The 21,649-nt window shown below is 36.9% G+C and overlaps 1 protein-coding gene across 2 annotated transcripts in view; it reads right to left on the reverse strand.

The window, feature by feature from the left end:
• ARHGAP42 (Rho GTPase activating protein 42) overlaps positions 1 to 21,649 on the reverse strand; it is a 307,182-nt gene that overhangs the window by 182,086 nt on the left and 103,447 nt on the right. For both annotated transcript variants that reach the window (XM_035723017.1, XM_027580564.2), the window contains exon 3: positions 21,483 to 21,544. In XM_035723017.1, the coding sequence (XP_035578910.1) occupies positions 21,483 to 21,544 (62 nt within the window). The remainder of the gene's footprint in view (positions 1 to 21,482; positions 21,545 to 21,649) is intronic.

Consider the following 21,649-nt stretch of genomic DNA (forward strand, 5'->3'; position numbering starts at 1 on the left):
GTAGAAAGTCCTTTTCCAGAGAAGCCTCTGGAGCAAGAGGTGGTCCACCATCAACTCAGAGAAGGCTGAGGAAAGGAAGAACAAAAGAAACAACTCTGAAAATTATCTTTCAGGTTTACAGTAAAAATGAAATGAGCAAACTGCACTCCTTGAAATACAAGAAATATGTTGGTTTCTAATTTTTTCTTCATCAAAAAGATCTCAGTGTGAACCTACTTACTGTCTGGGCTTCCAAGCTTAAGATTTAAATTTAATTTGCTGTAGTATAGCTGCTGGGAAGAAAACAGAGCTTTGAAACAGTATAGTACGGTGGGGAGATAACAGAATAAGAGAGTTGGAAAACTGGTGGCTCTAGTCATGGCTAGAACTCCCACCAGCTGTGTGACTATCACTTGTCTGGATGCCAGACTCCTCCTCTAACAAATGAGAGTACTAGCAAGCACTCCACTTTTAAATCATCTTTTACCCTCACTCACATTTGGCTAACCAAAAAAATTCATAGTTTTTGTATCATAGACTGGTATGCCCAGATGAAGGTGTTAATTCATTTGGTGTTAATTCATTTTTGGAGGTTAGTTTCTGTTGCTACTAAACTATCTGAAGATGTCCCACCTTTTGGTCATAAATAATCACATTGTTAACTGCAAAACCTTCTGCTCTGTTGGAAAAAAAGAAAACTGTACACAATGTAGAATGAGACCACACAGTCCACATGGGCACAGAGCAAAGCATTTTATAATGATAGAAGATTGTTCCTCTGAAAACATCTGGAAGTCTTTCAGATTAAATCACTACAGTTCACAAACAGTGTAGAAATAATTTAATCTTTTCCACCATGGCTGAGGAAACTGAAGGATGAAGAGTTTTCAGAAGGAAATTTGGACGATCCAATTAACTAATATTTTGTTTTAACATGAAAAGCAACGGACTTGTGGAAAATGACACCGGAATTAATAGTAATCCCAGTTTTATTTACTACCATTATAAAAGGTGGCTAAAAATTGATGTACTTACCCCACCACCCACCCCTACAATTCAGCAGAAATGTATCTGGGTAATGATGTTAGAAAACTAAATGTCAAGGGGCACCTGGGTGGCTCAGTTGGTTAAGCAACTGCTTTCGGCTCAGGTCACGATCCTGGAGTCCCGGGATCGAGTCCCACATCGGGCTCCCTGCTCAGCAGGGAGTCTGCTTCTCCCTCTGACCCTCTTCCCTCTCGTGCTCTCTGACTCTCATTCTCTCTCTCAAATAAATAAATAAAATCTTTAAAAAAAAAAAGAAAACTAAATGTCAAAAAAAACACGGAGAAATATTCAACCATGAGAAATTCCTAATTCTAAAGATACACCCTAAAATTTGTAAATGAACTCAAACTGAGTTAAGGTTATACTGTAAGGAAATTCCAAGTTTTATTCCAGAGCCAAATTACTGAAAATATTTGTGTTCTGTGTAAGTAGTGAATTGTGTCCTCAGCTCCAAGAGTATCAAACGTCGTCCTCTAGACAGAGTTTTTGACCCTACCTGAGTCCTGTGGAAGGATCACCTCTGGGCAAATGGTAAAACAACTTCACACTAATGAATGTTTTACTCATACATTTCTCTACTTCAAGGACAGTCACTGGGTATTCACATTTGTAGAAGTTATCTATCTGGGTTAATAAATCAGAGGAGAAAAATACAATTTCTACTCTGGAAGTGATTTAAATCTAGAGTCACTAGAAATAAACCCATCATTTACCACTGAAGAATGTGGTTTTGATTAAGGTAAAATAAGAATGAATACACATACACATTGCTCAAGATGTTTCAGTTATAATAAAATAGTGCTTCAAAATACATTGAAAGGATATGTAAATATGTAGAAAGAGAATATTAGGTAGAAAAATAAGTTAGTGAAAAAGACAACCAAGTTGAGTTTTTAAAAAGGCAATAAAATGGAGAGATGTCTGCTGTTTCTTTGGTTTTCTTTTACTTTTGCCTTTTTTTTTTTTTTTTTTGAGGGAGTAGGGGAAGGAATATAACTTGCCTAGACACACACACGCACTATTTTACAGCCACATTTTACTTCTACTGATAAAACAATGGGGTGATTCTTCTCATTTTGAACAGGCTGCCAAAAGTCATGCTCCTTCTCCCTTCCCTCAACAGTTTACCAGCACTTGAAACTTGATTATCTGGAAACTGAGAGATAGCATTTCCAAACTACATTAACAAAGCCCTGCTCTAGTCACATTTCCCCTTTCTTTTCTTTGCCCACACTTTGTTCCATGAGACAAATCTCTTTACTATGTATCAACAGGTCCCTGCTTACTCAGGGCCCTGGCTCCTCCAACGTGAAAAAACCTAGAAATCTACCGCTTTTTTCAAACCAAAATCCTATGCAGTCCTGGTCACCACAAGGTCTGAATACTTCATTCCATACTTCATTCCATACCCATCTCTCTCTACCTCTAAGATTCCCTTTGTACTTAACATCACAGTTCAACAAATCAGTGTTTTCTAAATGCTTCATGTTTACACTGGGCTTTTCTACGTAAGCTGACAGGAAGCCTTACCCCAAGGCTAAGTCAGATCCTTTTCTCACATCTCTCCAGACAGCTGGAAAGGAAAACACTTAATAAAAAAACAAAACAAAACAAAACAAAAAAACAACTAATCATCGGTGGTTAATAAAAATTGTTCTGTTCTAAAACAGAGACATGGGTACATTTGTTACAGCATATTCCTGGAAATCATAAAGTGTACCTTTATGCACTGGACCAACACCGAAATTAACAGCTACATTCATATTTCAAGACTGAAGATGTAACCAACAATACATTACAAAAGTAGTAAAGTAACCACTCTATGCCTCTACTTACTTTAAAAAAATGTCAAACTGTGCTCATAGTTCCAGTATACTATTATGGAACATAGATTAAAATAAAACCAAAATATCACTATGTAATATCATAAATTTAACTTAGCACAAACTGATTCGTTAGCTATAATAATAATTTAACAATTTGTTTTCCTTTTAAAATGGAGAGAGTCTTTTTAAAGAACGATTTGAGTTTAAGTTTCTTTCATCTTTTTAAAGTCTATTTATTTATTTATTTATTTTTATTATTTCTTAGGTGGGAGGGTGGGAGAGGGAGAGAGAGAATCTTAAGCAGGCTCCACAGCCCAGTACAATGCCTGATGCTGGGCTCGATCTCATGACCCTGAGATCATGACCTGAGCTGAAATCAAGAGTCAGACACTTAACTCCTAGTCTCTTTAAAACTTTCCAAAGAAATATAAATAGATGCTTTCTTTTTCTCTCAGTAACATTACAAATGGCAGCAAAGAACATTCAAAAGTCCCTCTGCAGATGAGAACACCAATTGACACCATTTAGCAACTGGGCAAATATTGACCACAGCAGTCTTGAAACACACTAAGGACATCACCCTGTGACTTTGGTCTTTATCTGTTTCTGGCTTACCCTATCCTAACTCTACTTTGAAAGTACCTAATAAGCTCAGTGCTAACTCAGAAGTAGGAATCAATGTGGGATCTGTAAAAATTAAGAGTATCTGCAAAATTATGGAGAAGAGGTTATGGTCACACTTCTTTGGCAATTAGCAGGTGTTATCTAGGAACTACCAATGTAAACATGAAACCAAAGACTTTATTGTGGCTTATAGTACTTTTTCAACATCTACTGTCACCAAGAATTATGGCAGTACTAGTAGGTTAGGATTCTGTAACAAAAACTGTCAATAAAAACTTGAGAAATCATACAGAAATTCCTGAATATGGAATCAAGAGTTCCTGAATATCAAGGGCGGAAAATGTAGCTCACAGGCTTAAAATCAAGCTATTCCTGTACTAACCTTAAACCCCTTCATTATTTTGCATTTGGATACACATTTGAAAAGCTTCATAGTAATCTGATTTTATTTAAAAAATAATTATTTAGCCTTAATGTAGCAGGCACTGTTCTAAGAGCTTTACAAATATTAATTCAGTTAATGCCCATAATAACCCTACAGTGGGAAGGTTGTTACCCTATTACTAATGGGGAAACTGAAACATACTAATGTTACAGTGATGTGCCTAAGGTCACCCACAGCTAATAAGAGGCAGATATACTGATTTCATATCTGTGTTCTTAACCATTATGCTATGCTGCCTCTCCTAAAATATCCCAAGCTAAACTCAACACATTTCCCCACCCTCTCCCATTCAGCATTCCATCCGTGTACACTGGCATCCTCCTTCTTATAGTAACTTACTACCATCTCCACCTCTTTCATCTCTGCTACCCTTTACTCCCACAAAATCAGATGTTGCCCCATCCCTTCTATTTCCATGCACCCCTTGCTTTCATCTCTCCCTCTCCATCTCCACTAGTAGAGTTATCATTTAGGATCTCATTTCCTCTCAGCATTAATACAATAGCTTTATTCCACTACCGACAAAATGGATTTATTCAGTATGCATTTACTAATCCAGGTTCCTTGCTAAATGTTGTTAATGCAAAAATGAATCAAAGCCCTGCTTTTGAGGGAGTGACATACCAGGGTCTCCAGCTCTGATGACGTAACCTGAAAATACTCATTGAAGTTCTACTGCCTTCTGAACTATGTCCAAACTCCTTACCTAACTTCTAGGTTTTCCATAATATGGATTTTTTTTTCATTCTACCCTTATCACTCAAACCAAGTTTTTCCCTCTAAAGCCACCCATGTTTTCACATCTCCCTAATATTTGCTCATGTTCTCTTTTCTATCACAGTGCTTTTTCTGCCACCTTTATATGGTCTGGCTGAAATCCTACCCAACTATCAAGGCTCAGCTTTCTCAGATATTCCCAATCAGACAAAACTTCCCAGGAACCAGAGAACCTTATACCGCCTTGAACTAGAACCATAGCACTTATCAGTCTGCCTTGTATTTTCCTATTTACAAACAAGCTCTAAAAACACAATTACATTGTATCCTTTTGGAGGAATGCATTCTCAATACTCACCCCAGGAACAGGTGGCTCAGCCAAACAGTCCTTTTCTCCCTATACTTCACTTCTGTCACTTGACATTTCCTTCCCTCCTCCCCTCTTCTTCTCTACCTGCTGTTGCTGGCATATGTCATTTAAGACCTGGTACAGGGACAGCTGGGTGGCTCAGCCGGTTAAGTGTCTGCCTTTGGCTCAGGTCATGATCCCAGAGTCCTGGGATCGAGTCCCACATTGGGGTCCTTGTGCAGCGGGGAGCCTGCTTCTCCCTCTGCATGCCGCTCCCCCTGCTTGTGCTCTCTCTGACAAATAAATAAAATCATTAAAAAAAAAAAAAAAAAGACCTGGTACAAATTCTGTCTCCTCCACAAAGCCTTTCTAAATCCTTTCAACTAAAAGTAATTTCTCCCTCCTCTGAATTCCCTAACACTCTACCTGTACGGGTCTTCTGGCTGTCATCAGTTGATGCATCACTGATGCTATTTATGTACATCTCCACCAATAACTCAGCAGCTCAGGAGAGGACACTTGTCTTACTCATTCCCTAGGATATCTATTATAGCACAGAGGCCATTAGATGACAAGAATAATGGGTGAATAATGGGTTAATGGATGACTGCACTTACACATGCTGGTGCCTGGCCAGGAAGCTAACAAAATTAAAGGGAACCAAATAACTCTAGAGGAAGGAGGATGGCAGGAACAGGCAGAAGCACACTGAGGGGTAAATCAGCAGGCATTCCTAGCCTTTTTCAAGCAATGTAATTCCCTTTGCCTGTGGTCTTCCCATGCTAGACCTGTTCTTAGTCTAGCGAAGCCAATATGAATGGTTTGTAACTTATGAAATTACTTCATGAAAAAAATAAATGACATGCCAAGCTGGAATTCTGATGACATTCCTATAAACAGATGGTTACAATATTGGTTTGGTTCTGTGAACTATCAGTACTCACTAACCAAAGACCTCATGCAAGGCCCTGGGAATTGTTGGGGATGAAGACAGCTAGAGAAGCAGTTGGTTGTATGGTTTAGAGCTGCATTTCTGGATACAGATTTTCAGTTCTGCTACTTATAAACATCAAAAGGTAGGCCTCAATTTTTCCACTTATAAAAGTAGGATAACAGAACTTAGCTCAAACAGTGGATGTGAGGATTAAGTAAGAGTACGCAAAAGTGCTTAACACAGTGTCTGACATAGAGAGAGATTAAGCAACACTAGTTATTACACAAATACACTTCATCTGAATTCAATTCAGCAACCCTTACCTGAGCTTCCACTTATCAAAAAACAACATTAGGCATTAAAGAGAATAAAGACAAGAAACCACCCCTATCTTGAGAGCTTATTAAGTCTAAGAGACCGCTAAGCACTCCCAATTAACTATAAGGCAGATAATGTTGAGACACCCTACCAGATATATTTGAAATGGGCCTCCAGTAAACACACTAGTCCAGGGGTTCTCAACTGGGGATATCTGGCAATATCTGGAGACATTTTGGCTTATCCCAGCTGGCATCATCAGGTCAGAGGTCTCCTACCAGTATTCAGTGGGTAGAGGGCAGAGATGCCGAACATCCTACAATGCACATCCTACAATGCACAAGACAGTCCTCCACAATAAGGAGTTATTTTGCCCGATGTGTCAAAAGTCCTAGGTTGAGAATCCCTCTTCAAACTGTAAATGCCTCTGTTCTGGAGTGCCAAGCCCCACATCTCTACCCACTGCCTGATTCACTTTTGATGAGACGGGCTTCCCGAGGCTTTGACAGTGTGGAAATCTGCCAATGTTGTGAAATAGTTATTGCTCTGGTAGACTTTATCTTTCTTTTGTTCTAGGCCTATCCTTCCACATGTTATCACATGCTCAACAAGGCAATGATCAGACCCGATGAAGCTGCTTCAACTCCCAGTTTTATCTTTCCCTCCACTGCGGCTCATCTCACCTCCTTTCAAGCTCCAGTTATAAAACAAAGAGAGGTCTGCATGAAAATATCAAACTATTCTCGTTTTCTGGAGCTGGCAGTAAAACCTTTTAAACATTTGCCTGTAAAAAGTAAAAGGTAAAAAAAAAAATACTCTTACCTAACTGTTGCAAATTAAAATAATGAACCTTCAAATGACTGAATTATCCAGTGTATAAACGTACCAAAGATTACACTCTTGTTGCCACAACAATCATCATTCTTGATCATTTAACAACTTAAAACACATAGTAAAAAAAAGTCACTGTTTTGACATTTTCTGTCCTACCAGAAAGTATGCTCTTCATCAGTGTCTTCTGAAACAGTTTCCTGTTGCTTTAAAAGGTTCATTGTCTGTTAACCTTTAAAATTCATAGATACAAAGCATATATCCTCGCCCACCCCAACCACATCTAAAAGCAAACTTAAATCCCTAAGTTGTCACTCCCATTAGGATGGCTTCTATCAATCAAACAGGAAACAGCAAGTGTTAGGGTAGATGTTAGGAAGGATATAAAGAAACTGGAACCTTGTGCACTGTTGGTGGGAATATGAAATGGTGCTACTGCTATGGGCAACAGCATGGTGGCGCCTCAAAAAATTAAAAGGGATTGAAAGCAGGGTCTCAAAGAGGTATTTATACACCCACATTCATAGCAGCATTATTCACCATAGCCAAAAGGTGCAAACATTCCAAGTATCCATCAACAGATGGATAAATCAAATGTGAAATATACTCACACACAGGATTATTCTTCAGTCTTAAAAAGGAAATAAATTCCAACACATGCTACAATACACACAAACCTTGAGGACATTATGCAAAGTGAAAAAAAGCCAGTCACAAAAAGCAAATATTGTATGATTCCACTTCCACGAAGTATTTAAAGTAGTCAAACTCAGAAATAGAAAAGTAGAATAATGGCAGCCAGGGGATGAGGGGAGGGGAAATGGGGAGTTGTTTAATGGGCACAGAGTTTAAGTTTTGCACGTTCTGGAGATTGGCTGCACAATAATGAATATACTTATTACTAAACTGTACGCTTTAAAAATGGATAAAATGGTAAATTAAATAATGTGTATTTTACCACAATTTTTGAAAAACACAAAGTTAATATTAACGTCACTCTTAGGTATTCTCTTCATGGAATCACTAACTAAAAATTCTTTACATATTTACAATTTTGTCAATTAAACTTCATCAACTTTACTTACTCTCACTCTCAGCATAATCTCATACAACCTCCAGGGAATTTAAATACCACTTATACATTGATGATGGCCAAATTTCTTTTTATAGCCCTGACTTCTCCTGACTTCTATTCAACAGCTCCAGCTGACTGTCTAATTACTTAACATGGGTGAAATGAAACTCTTGAGAATACCCACTATACATACCTGTCCCCCACCATGATCATTCCATCTGAAGATCCCCATCAGGATAAAAGCATGAGATAAGTGGTTTTCAGCAGGTTGACTTTGCCCCCTAAGGGACAAAATGTCTGAAGACAATTTTGGTTGGTATAACTTGGCACTGGGGGCAGGGGTGGGGTGGTGGTGAGGAATACATGAAGAGTATAGAGGCCAGGGAAGTGGCTAAACATGCTACAGTGCACAGGACAGAACTCCCAAACAAAAATTTGTCTGGCCCAAAATGTCAATAGTCCTGAGTTAGAGAAACTACTCCCATGAAGTATAGTTGCCTCATCTCTCCCACAATCCATATTTGATCAATCAGCAAATCCTATTGGTATCACCTATGAAATAAGCCAGAATATGATCACTTCTACCATTTTCATCCTGGTGCAAGTCACCATGGTCTTTTACCTAATGAAATAACCTGACTGATATCCGCAGTTAGGAGATAAGTATTCAACCTTGTCCTCTACAGTCTATAGGAAACATAACAGTCAGGGTAATCCTTTAAAATTCTATTTCAGTTCTTGTCACTCCTCTGCTGAAAGACCCTTCCACGGAGCAAAAGTCCAGTTCCTTGTAGGGCCTCCATACTCTTTACATCCCCCCATCTCTCCAACCCATCCCACTTCACCTCTTCTCCCCCTTTTGCATTTATTCCTCACCTTAACCACATTGGGTTCTATGATGTTCCTTAAATACCCCCAAATACTCTCCAGCCTCAGGGTCTCTGCACTTGCTATTGAGTTTTGTGAGCTACTTTAAAAGGACTTCCATCAGAGACCTGCAGGACTAACTGCTCTTCCTTTTGTCTGGTCTCTGCTTATTAATCACTGAGGTCTTCTCTGACTACTCTACATTAAAACATACTTATACCCCTCCAATTACATACCTACACCATTAAAACAGACCTCCACTACCCATCCTCCTTTATTTTTCTTTTTCCAGAGTACCTATTACTATCTGATAAATAGACACTGACTCACTTCTTCCAAAGCAATAATTTCTGTTAAATCCACATTAAAATAAATATGGAACTACTAAAATGTAAGATGTTCATTCATATAATACTTAATATCTAACGTATTGCTAGTGGTTTCCATTTTATACTTTGGGAAAAGCCAAAACACTTCTATAAAAGAAAAAAAAAAAGAAAAACTCCTGAGGATCATAGGGCTTTACTTGATGTCAACAATTCACTGGAATTGAGACTTTCTCACCTTTGCATTCTGGTTTCATGCTGACTATAGAAAATGCATTTTGTTTGCATCACTTAAGTAGTATTGCTGTATGTGGTGAGCAGAAATTACACTGTGGATGACAGATACAGTGAACAGAATGAAAAATCCTAGATCAGTGGGGATATTTTATTTTGCCATGAGAAAATTAAAAAGAAATACACTAATTACTACGTAGAGCACTTTTCTGCCACCAGATATGGTCATACAAATGAAGAGTAGACCAGTTTTTCAAACAGTGTTTCTATTGTTGAAATTGTCTGAAAGATCTAAAAGTTTAGCAGAAGTCTGGAAATATTGTTAAAGTGAGTTCTTCATAGGGTGACCACATTTTCCATGTGGTCATCCATTTCCAAGAAAAAAGGAAATATACTATCTTCAGGACCAGCCTGGGGGTGCCTGGGTGGCTCAGTTGGTTAAGCAACTGCCTTCAGCTCAGGTCATGATCCTGGAGTCCCCGGATCGAGTTCCGCATCCGGCTCCCTGCTGAGCAGGGAGTCTGCTTCTCCCTCTGACCCTCCCCCCTCTCATGCTCTATCTCATTCTCGCTCTCAAATAAATAAATAAAATATTAAAGAAAAAAGGACCAGCCTGTGGTTTACCACTACAGTAGTAACAAGTTAATCAAATTTCTATAAGTTAGATTGTTACAGTAAATTCTCGTCTCTTATCTAGCATAGTTGGTTAAAATCATTCTTTTTCACTGATTCACTATATATTTTTTTCTATTTAGTTCTTCTTTAGTATCTTAAAATAAAGGTTTGTGATTTCACCACAAAAGTCCTGCACATCCTTTGCTAGGTTATTCTTAAGTAACTTATTCTTTTGTTGCAAGCTGAAGTTGTGTATAACAATGTTATTTATAACTATCAACCTGGCTAGAATCTTATTTCTAATAAATTCTCTGTAGATTTAGAATTTTCTATGTGGGATAATCACATCAAGAAATGATACAATGACATAAACTAAATTAAGTCTTATATCTTTTATGCCATTGGTTTTATTTTACTCCACAGACTTGGACCCTCCAAAACAATACAGAATTTAAGCAGGAAGAGTGTACATCCTTGTCTATTTCCTGATTTTTAAAGTGAATGTTTCCAATGTTTGGAAGAATGAACATAGTGTATTCTAACTCCTGTAAAATTTCAGACACAATTCATTAGCATACTATTCTGTTCAAATGACAATGTTAATTAGAAATTTCATAAGGCCATTACTATGCTGTAATACAAGAGTTGGGTAATTTCCAAATCACCACAATTCCCTTATGTTTGAAAACAGCCCTGATATTCATAGAACACATGTAACCTACTCTGTCCCCTTGGCCTCGGGTCATTGGTCAAGGGTCTTTAAGTGACCTGGGCTGGGCCAATCAAAGTTCATTTTAAATTTGTTTTGTTTTGTTTTGTTTTTTAGTTTACCAGGGGAAGCCAGACAGGTCCCTTCCAGAAAGAATTTCTGCGAGGTATAGTGGCAGTGTTTATGATTCACCTTGTAGAAGAAGCTAACTAAGAATGAAGATGACAAGCAAATGAAAGGTTGAGATAAAAAGCCTCTTAGAGGCCTCAGAGTCCATGAGTCCAGATGCTCCAGAATCTCACATGCAACATGTTTCCCACAAATAAATGAGATACCCCAGTGTCTCCACCATCAATTTTCTATTTGCCTTGCAAATGAGTGTCCTGGGTGACACACAACAAACTGCAATGTGAAATAACCCAAGGCATCTTGATAAGAATCCAACAGTCAGACTTGGGTTTCAATTATAAATTCTGATTCTGAATAATTTGTTAATTTTAATTAGTATTATAACTTAAAGTATAATATAATAAGCTATTATACTTTAATTTTACAAAATGTTACCATTAGGAGAAACTGGGTAAGGAATACACCAGATTTCTGTATTATTCTTTATAATTGTGTGTGAATTTATAATTATCTCAATTTAAAAAAAAAGTCTTCATTCTCTTTTACCTTGATGGTAATAAAGTTTGTAACTTCTTTGATAGTACATAGACACTAGGACTATGGTTTAATTATAAACAAGGACAAAAACATTCTGCTCACTAAAGAATACCTCAATCCCTTATTTCTGAGTATCCATTAGTCTGTCAGCTGATATTTCCCAAGGATCCATAGCTTTGTTACATTATTTAAAATTTCCCTTCATGATCTCTTTTACTAATGTTTTTCTAGTCTACTTTGTATCTACTTAGGTACATTTTCTCTGCCCTTTAAAATCAAATACCCCATCCAGGTCTTAAAGAACTTTTGTGGAATGGTAACACAATGGCTTTCTATATATTTTATCCTTTATAATATCAAAGTATCTTTGTACTTCCCATCAAAAAAAAAAACAACAACAAAACAGAACATGGTTTATAAATGCAGTAAAGACTAGCACATCCCCAAGTGTACCAATGAGAAATGATGGCTGACATCAGAGTAAAGGTATTTCTGAAAAGTAGAAAGGTAAAAATAGAAAGATTTCAACATGATGTGTAATTATAAGATTCCAAAGGAAAGCAGCCTATTCAACTGGGATAAATGACAAAGACAGGAAGATGCAAGAACTAGAGATGAGAAGAAAGAGATGGGCAGCACATCCAGCAGCAGGTTACTGTAGCTCATATGAATAGTGACAGCCCTGAGCAACAGAAAACTTCACACCCAAAGAATCATGCCAAAGTAGCAAAATTAAAAAGAAAATCTTCAATTCCAGTTTATATCTTGACCGAAAAAACATGTGAAACTTTTTAATTCAAGCATCCTATTTTAAATTAATTCCTTTAAAAATAGCACTATCTGGTGGAAAATTTCCCTTTAAATCCTTCCATACAGTCAAGGTTAATCTTAAAAAAGAACAGAGGGATCTTGGGAAACAGGAAAATATAAAGAATGAATGCCTACTATCATCTATTCATTTAAAATCTTTAAATCTAGGAATTTGATATATACCCATGAAATACCACCTGTGAGAATGGCATCAATCACACACACATACACAAAAATCATATCCAGATATTAGTGAAACCGATATACCAAAATACAAATACATTTTTAAATCTGCACCAGCTAATTTACCTTGGCTGATGGCTAGCCATGACGGCTCAAGCAATACTTGAGCATACAAACCTTAATTTTACTAAGGAAAATACAACCTTCTTTTTTTTTTAATTTTTTATTGTTATGTTAATCACCATACATTACATCATTAGTTTTTGATGTAGTGTTCCATGATTCATTGTTTGTGCATAACACCCAGTGCTCCACGCAGAACGTGCCCTCTTTAATACCCATCACCAGGCTAACCCATCCCCCTCCCCTCCTCCCCTCTAGAACCCTCAGTTTGTTTTTCAGAGTCTATCGTCTCTCATACAACCTTCTTTTCAACAATCCTTTTTCAAGAGCTAATTTGAAATTTTTCAGATTTATCTCTTTTATTCCCCTTTCTTATACTTTGGGGTAGAAATGTCAATGAGCAACAAAATAACTAATAAGCCACCTGCCAGGGCAGGCTTCACTGTCTGGCCACTGATCATACCTATTAAAAGAAAATTTTAGAATTTTAACAAACATTTCCACTTAAGTGTCCTAAGTCTTCTTTCATTTAAAATCAAAAGACATAATTCCCAAGTATGAACACTCTGAAGTATTTTCTGAAATCCTAGCAATTACCCTATTCAAGTCTTTCATACTAAATTAACAAATGTCCTCAAAGAAAGCTTATTTCTCTTACACTTGTCCATAATGAACTCAAACAATCTGAGAAATGGTAAATAAGCTGTGATAACTCTCAACAATCACCTTTTCTTTTTCTGTATGTGTTAACTAAACACTACTAAATTTTGGCCAACTAATATGGCCAATATATACATGGAAACATCCAATATACACATTCAGAATACCCAATATATACATGGAAAAAAATACAAGCGATCAGGCCTTTGCCCTTGCAGGCCTCTGCTCTTCAATAAAAAAGAGAAGACAGAGGATATGAGTTAATGACTTCCAGTGAGCTGGAAGTCCAAAAACCTGAAAAGGAGTCCTACATCTTCGCGTCTGTCACTTACTAGTGGTATGTACTACCTTGAGTAACTCATTTGCAGTCTGAGCTCAGTTTCGGATTGCGGTAAAGATAAAAGTGTACATAAAAGTACTTTGCACACTTTAAAAAATACAAAGGAGTACTAGGACCGTTACCAATAAAAAATTAAATCCACTAGTGTTGCAGTCATGCTGAATTGTGTGTGATCTGCCGCCTCCCAATTCTACCTTAGTATTTCACCAAATAATGGGAAATCATAGGAAACCTCTGCAATTCAATAAATGTGAAAATCAGAACTGTGAACATGGAGAACACTGAGATGGCTTATTTTTTTAGATTTCAGGTGAAATCACTATATAAAAACGTTGGTGTATAGCATACCTAAAGTTTGTTTCTAATAAAAGTTAACCTAAAATATACCAGAAATATAATCAATACTCATGCATGTAGAATGTTGGCTACCATGCTTCACTTAACTGAGACAATAAAAAAACAACAACAACTAATTGGATGAATGGATAAAGAAGATGTGGTTTATATATACAATGGAATACTATGCAGCCACCAAAAAATGAAATCTTGCCATTTGCAATGACGTGGATGGAACTAGAGGGTATTATGCTAAGCAAAATAAGTCAATCAGAGAAAGACAAGTATCATATGATCTCACTGACATGATGAATTTGAGAAACAAGACAGAGGATCATAGGGGAAGGGAGGGAAAAATGAAACAAGATGAAACCAGAGAGGGAGACAAACCATAAGAGACTCTTAATCTCAGGAAACACACTTAGGGTTGTTGGAGTGGAGGGGGGTGGGAGGGATGGTGTGGCTGGGGGCTGGACACTGGGGAGGGTAAGTATTATGGTGAGCACTGTGAATTGTGTAAGAGTGCTGAATCACAGACCTGCACCCCTGAAACAAATAATACATTATATGTTAATAAAAAAATAAAAAAAAAAACCTAATTGGACTTAGTATTTACAGTACCAATGCCCAGAAACTCAGGGATAATCAACATCACCTACTGATGGCATATGAGCAATACAAACATTTATGTCAAAAGGTTAAACAAAGGAAATCATCTTTAATCAAGAAAAATAAGGACATGAAATTTTTGACATTTAAAACATTCTCCAATTCCATGAATCCTTGGTTCAAAGATGGTGATGAGGGTAGGGGGTGGGGGATGGGACTTAAATAGGTTTAGTGCATATTTTTGACTCCCACATGCCGAAATTTGATGTGGAAAATGTCAACTGATTGATGGGCTGAGTTTTTGCTGAAATATATGCATGAAATATGATGAAATATGATGAAAGTATGATGAGATTTTAAAATACGAAAAATTTGAAAAAATAATCTAATTTCAAAATTCATAATCCCTGTGTTCTTCCCTCATTTTGTAAAATATTAAAATAATATACCTCTGAGTATATTATTTTATATATATACCTCACATACTGTATTGACAATACGTGTTTGCTATTGTTATTATGCAACTTCTAATTAAAATAAAGTCTTAGTTTGTAACATTATGGATTATGTGAAGGCTGTGGAACCCAACAGCCTGGGTTTAAATCCTCACAGTACTAATTATTGGCTATGTGTCTTTGAGACTACTCTTCTTTAAAATTTTGGGTGTATTAATAACATACACCTCAGAGGGTTGCTAAAAACAGATTAGTTAAAAATATAAAGCAACTATAGTAAAGCCAGTTACCTTGAAAACCCTCCAGGTTAACTATTATCTATAGCAGTGCCTCCCAGTAGAAATATAATACAAACCACATAAAAACTAACACACTTCAGGTGCTCAATAGCCACATATGACAAGTGTCTAATGTATTAGGTGTCACATATTTTTTAAATATCTTGAGACTCATGACAGCTCAAAATCTTGTATCAATAACCAAGTAATTCACATTTCTGACACATATATTCTTTTTAATAAAGATCTAATTTTGTTAGAACATAAATAGAGAAAGATCACTTTTGATTTCTTCCCTATTAATCCTTATGTTGGACTGCTTATACTTAAAAAAAAAATGTAAGAAAGGAAAATGGAGGTTTTAATACACTTATAAAAGAAACAACGGTTAAGGTTGTAAATTTCCACTCCCAGCCCTTCATGATTTTTGTTGTTCCAAAGTAATACCCAGACACTTAGCCCATTTCAGGAAAGTACTTCTATTATCCAAGTATAAAAAAAGACTGATCTGAGCAGTGAATAAATGGGTGTTAAGGAGGGCACATATTGCATGGAGCACTGGGTGTTATATGCAAACAATGAATCATGGAACACTACATCAAAAACTAATGATGTACTGTATGGTGACTAACATAACACAATAATAAAAAAAAAAAAGAAAGAAAGAAAAAAGAAACAATATAAATCCTGGGAAAACTAAAACAAAATTTGTAACTTATACACCGGTCAAATGTGAATGTTGTGGGTGATAATTGTTAAAAAAAATAAATAGTTTCTTAAGTTAATCAAAATGAAAACTAGAAGAATTAAGTTCATCTGTATAAATTTTTCAAGATAAACATTAGCTGAAATATTCTGAAGCTGAGGCTTCCTCAATTGTTGACAAAGATACAGCTAAGAAAAAAAAAATCTATATTGCTACATACACACTCCACATTTGTCAAAGTTAGGGACTCAGTACCCAAAAAGTAAGGGGCCCAGGGGAAGGGAAAGAGGAACAGCATAGGGTAGACCAGATAATTTGGACCCTCCATCCTGAAGAACCCTGCAGTCACTGGGTCCACGTCCTACACCTTTCTATTTATTATCATCCCCCATCTCTGTTATAAGCCAAGTGAATAAATGGGACTTTGAGTAAGCTGTCCAAACAGCTTTCTCCTGGTTCTCCTATTGATCTAAATCTCCTTTGTTGATTCTACCTCATCTGACCAAGGTCTGGACTCAAGGCACCTCAGCGCTCAATCCTCCCACCGTTTCTCTTCTGTCTATATACTCATAGACCAAGTGATCTCATACATTCCCATAGCTTTAAATTCCCTCTACATGTTGACAACTTCAAAATTTATGTGTTCCCCTGAACTCCAGCCTCATATATGTAAGATGCTCCCGAGACAAGACTACTTTCGATACCCAGTAGGCATCTAAATAGATTCAAAATTTAAGTATTTTTTCCCATCGTTTTATTCATCTCAGTAAGTGGCAGGATCTCCTATCAGCTACATTATTTTTCTTTTTAGCTCTCACCACCCCCAGAAATAATTTGTTTAATGTCTGCCCAGTAGAATGCAAGCTGCATGAGAGCAGGTATTTAAAGGGCACTCATTTAGGCTGTATGGAAAATGAAGACCCCCAGCGGAATATATGGGCTCAAGTCTGAATGACAAGATGGAACCAGTCTTTTTTTTTTTTTTAAGGTTTTATTTATTTATTTGACAGAGAGAGAAGGAACACAAGCAGGGGGAGTGGGAGAGGGAGAAGCAGGCTCCCCACTGAGCAGGGAGCCCGACACAGGGCTCGATCCCAGGACCCTGGGATCATGACCTGAGCTGAAGCAGACACTTAACAACTAAGGCACCCAGGCGCCCCAAGATGGAACCAGTCTTGAGAGGATATGGATCAGGACAAGGCAGAGGAAAGCTGTTCAAGGCAGAGGAAAGGAAAATTCAAAGGTCTAAGTCCAAAAGAAGCTGTACATTAAGGGGAGTAGAAAGAAAGCCAGTGGGGAGAGAGAACAGGGAACAAGGGGGTGAGTATTGAGAAGGAAAGAATGATGGGTAGAGTATGGTTCCAGGGATTCAGGAAGAGGAATGTCAAGCCCAAAGGCCTAAAGAGTCAAATTCAGTACTTCAATACAAATAACAAAAAAGAGGTTACCCAGATCTCTTTCAGAAGGCCTCAAATAAGCATTTCATGTTTCCCTCGGGTGTTATCTTGGTATGTTAGTATTTATTCAAATTAATTTTGGACAGCCTGGACTAAAATGATGGTGTGTGCACAGCCAAGTTAGCTGTGATGTGAAGTAAACAGCAGTTCCTATAGTGGTATGGCTTAGTGCCACTCCTTGTGCTGGGGACAGACCCGGAGTCTTTATAACAGGACATCTGATCTACAGCCTCTCTAATCACTTAAGTGCTGCATTCTATGGGGAAAAATTCTAACATTTTGACTAAAGATGCACTTAAAAAAAAAAAAAAAGAACCCATGTCACTGATCAATACCAATATCCTCACTGTAAGTAATAAGCATTTTACTAAGGTCATTACAAAGGGCTATTAAATTACTTCTTGTATTTGTATCATTAAAAGCTGTTCTTGCATAGCCACATGATGGCAGATGTCAGTCAACTTGCAAAATATTGTATCCTGGAGGATGGTTTTTCCAGCAAGGAGTATGAGACAGGATAAACTATACCCCCAAAAGTTTCTGAAATGGGTATTTCCTATCACTGTCTCTGAGTCACTTTGTTGTTGCATTAAAACTATGCATTTTTAGTTGGCTTTAGCAGAATTTTTTAATTCAATACTTCAAGTTAGTAAGGAACTAAAAAAGAGGCCCCATTTCTTCAAAAAGCAAATCAGTATTTCTTCGGGCTTTTTTTTCTGCAAACAATCTTTAGGCTACCTAGATGATGTACTCATCTTACTAAGTATGGTAAATCACTGAAAACAAGAGAATTTGTTTAAACTGTTAGGTGTCTTCTATCATCTTCTTGAGATTTTATTTTTGCTTAGTCGCTGTTCTAACTTTAACTTAGATTTTGGTCAAATTCAATTAATATATAATAAATCACTGAAAAAACATAATTACTTTTCAATTACAGAACTCCTTAATACTTTTAGTACACTTAAAATACTCTACTTCCTAAATGAAGTACAAATTTTTAAAAGAGAAATTCTTCAGCAAATCTTTGCAAAATCTGCTACCAGCTATACCTTTGGTTGTAGTAACATCATGTGACTGGAAGTGATACCCCAATACTTAGATTGTATGTTTAATAATTACTTTTATATAATCTCTGTGGACATGTAATCCACCAGGCTTTTATCTATAGATTTCTCTTCATTATTTTGCATTCTTTATTTCAGATCTTCCCTGAAACAACAGCTAAAGCAATCAAAACCTGCAATACAACTTCACTCATGAATGCAGAATCTCCTCCTTGCCCCAACATGAGAAACACGGCTGAAGGCAGGAATGAAGATCTTTGAAACACTAAGTGTTAGCATTTCAATCTCTATTTCCACTGTCTATAAGACACTACCACATTCCCTGGTCATTTCTTCTCATCGGTTTTTGTCCTTTTATTCAGTCATCATTTTGGATGACCTCAAGATTCTGCTCATAAAACATCCAATCTATGAGCTCAGCCTTCTTGATTCCTAAGATCTGTCTCCCTCCTTAGCCACATCTTAATTTCATTACTATCTGGACCAGCTCCACTGCCAAATTCAGCATGTTTCAACTCCCACTCCCAGTCACAACATCCTTGTCTCAGAGTTTCTTTTATTGCTAGTGAACCGTCAACATAGTGCAGTAGTAATGCTTGTCCTCTCTGCTTTCTAAAGCCATCAGTCACCTCCTGCCTCAGCTATCGCTATAATCAATCAAGACCCATTTTCATATTACACAAACCCATGTGCCTATAATCGAGCACATCCTCTGTGCCCACCACTTGAATCTGACCTCCTACCTCGTCTTACTGCTCAGTCCATGGCTTTGGGTATTGTTAGAAAAATCGATGAGACAATTAGTCTTTCCTTGACATTTTTTATGATGCCTACCTTTAATGGCTCATTATCACTAACCCATAGGCCCTTTTCTCTTACATAACCTGCTCCTGGCTTTCTAAACTATTTCTATAAACTCCTCCTATAGCAGATGACCACTCCTTCCTGACACTATTATCTCCTGTCCAAAAAATTTACTGTCTAAAGTTCTATATTTTAACTGATGCTCTTTCTTTCCTCTCAGCTCAGAGGAGGAGCCTTTCCCCTGGTGTCTACAGGTTTCCTCAACGCTATAAGAACATTTCTTTGGTTCTTTTTACTCTTACAAACTACAACACACTTTCCCATATTCTTTCAATACATTTTCTAAAATTAGAGACCATGATAGTTGGCTTATCATTCTCCCAAACTACTTGCACAGGATTTGAATAACAACCTCACTCAAACTTGAACCATATATTCCCCCAGCTTCCACACCATTTACAACTCTATTTTTACATCTCCCTAACCACTTTTTCCCATTCTCATCATCAGCTCCTCCCTGGGCCTTAAGGCACCTCCTACTCATATCTCCCCATCAAACTTGGACTTCTATTGCATAGTTCATAGAACTGGAGTAAGGATTATGCATAAAGCACTGGAAAGTGTACTATTTAGTCTTAAGACTCCAATCAAACTTACCTCCACAAAAAAGCTTTCTCTGACCTCCCTAGAAAGTCTCCCATAATGGCTTATATGTATCTAACACAGATTATTACTCTGTATGGCTATTTATCTGCTACTACTGTACCAGACCATGGTACCCTGATGTTTCCTAAGAAAATATAGTCACCCTTGGCACCCCCACCTTATCTCTCTCTCACAGGGCCACCAAATTAATCTTCCCTAAATCCCATATTGATTCTCCCATTCTTTTCAGAAACTAACAATTTTGCCTTCCTATAACACACACTAAACTTTTTAGCCCAGCTCTCAAACCCCATATATGGCTAAAACTACCAATCTTCTAATACCTTCTAAGAAGCATCCATTTGTCTTATTCTAAAAATCTACACAGTACTTTCTCCCACCTTGTGGCCTCTACTCAAGTTCACTTATATGACTGCTAAGTGATAGTTGTGTGGTTCTTCCTTAGCTCAGGCAATATTCCCTGAGTCAAGGTCATCCTCCTGAAACTGCTCTCCTTATCCAGTTAGCAGAATGACACTACATTTAATCCACATTGAATACATAGGTGTATATATAATTCCCCAAAAGAATGGTCAAGCCAGTGATAAAGATGACATTTTAAACAAGTCTGAAACCCTCACTATAAGTGACACATAACATCTTTATTACCATCAACATTTATGCCAGGTGCTGCTACAAATGCTTTATGACGATCCTATGGGATATGTACTACTATTTTTCCCATATACAAATGGGAAGCCAGGGTCACAGAGGCCTTCACAGATACTTGAACAAAATGGGTACAAAATTATATTGGTAAATGAATAAATGTATTACTAATAACTATGCTCTGATGCTGTCACATAAATCAATCCAACCTACAATGTTTTCCCCACTCTTCCCAGCCAAGCAAAATCCTCCCAGCCTTTCAGACACAACAGAAATGTCACCTTTTTAGAAAGTCTCCTCAACACTTGAGAGAAAGAAAGAAATAAAGAAAGAAATAAAGAAAGAAAGAAAGAAAGAAAGAAAGAAAGAAAGAAAGAAAAAGTTGGTTTCCTGCTAACACCCTGGCAAAATTATTTGCTCCTTCTATGAAATGTCTTTAATACCTAGAATGTATCTTTATTATAACACTGAAGTTTTTTTGAAGTTTACTCAATTAGAATGGGTTTACAATGACAATTCAATATTTTCCATTCTTGAAAGAACTAACTGGAAAGCAAAGTAAATATAATTTACATCTGATGAACAAATGAAATAAACACAAATGGTATATATCTCATCAGCAATAACTGATAATCATATTCAGAAATCTTTTCTGTAACGTTTAGTACATCTATCACATTATAAGGTCTGGTATAGCTAAGTCTAATTCAGAAGTTTCAGTCTTTCTTTTAATATGTCCAAACAAAGCTTTATTCTTAAAAAAAATGGGGAATAGACTTACCAGTCTCCTCCTTTCTTCTTCTACTGCAATGAGTAATCTTGCAAATTCCTTTAGTGACTGAGCTATTTAGAAGATTAAAAAAAAAAGCATTAACCTCTTTTCAATGCTAATATCTAATTGCACAGGAATAAACATTACAGTGAAGCTGATTATAAATGTGTATATAT

This window comes from Zalophus californianus, chromosome 11 (assembly GCF_009762305.2).
Source record: "Zalophus californianus isolate mZalCal1 chromosome 11, mZalCal1.pri.v2, whole genome shotgun sequence".
NCBI classification, from domain to species: Eukaryota; Metazoa; Chordata; class Mammalia; order Carnivora; family Otariidae; genus Zalophus; species Zalophus californianus.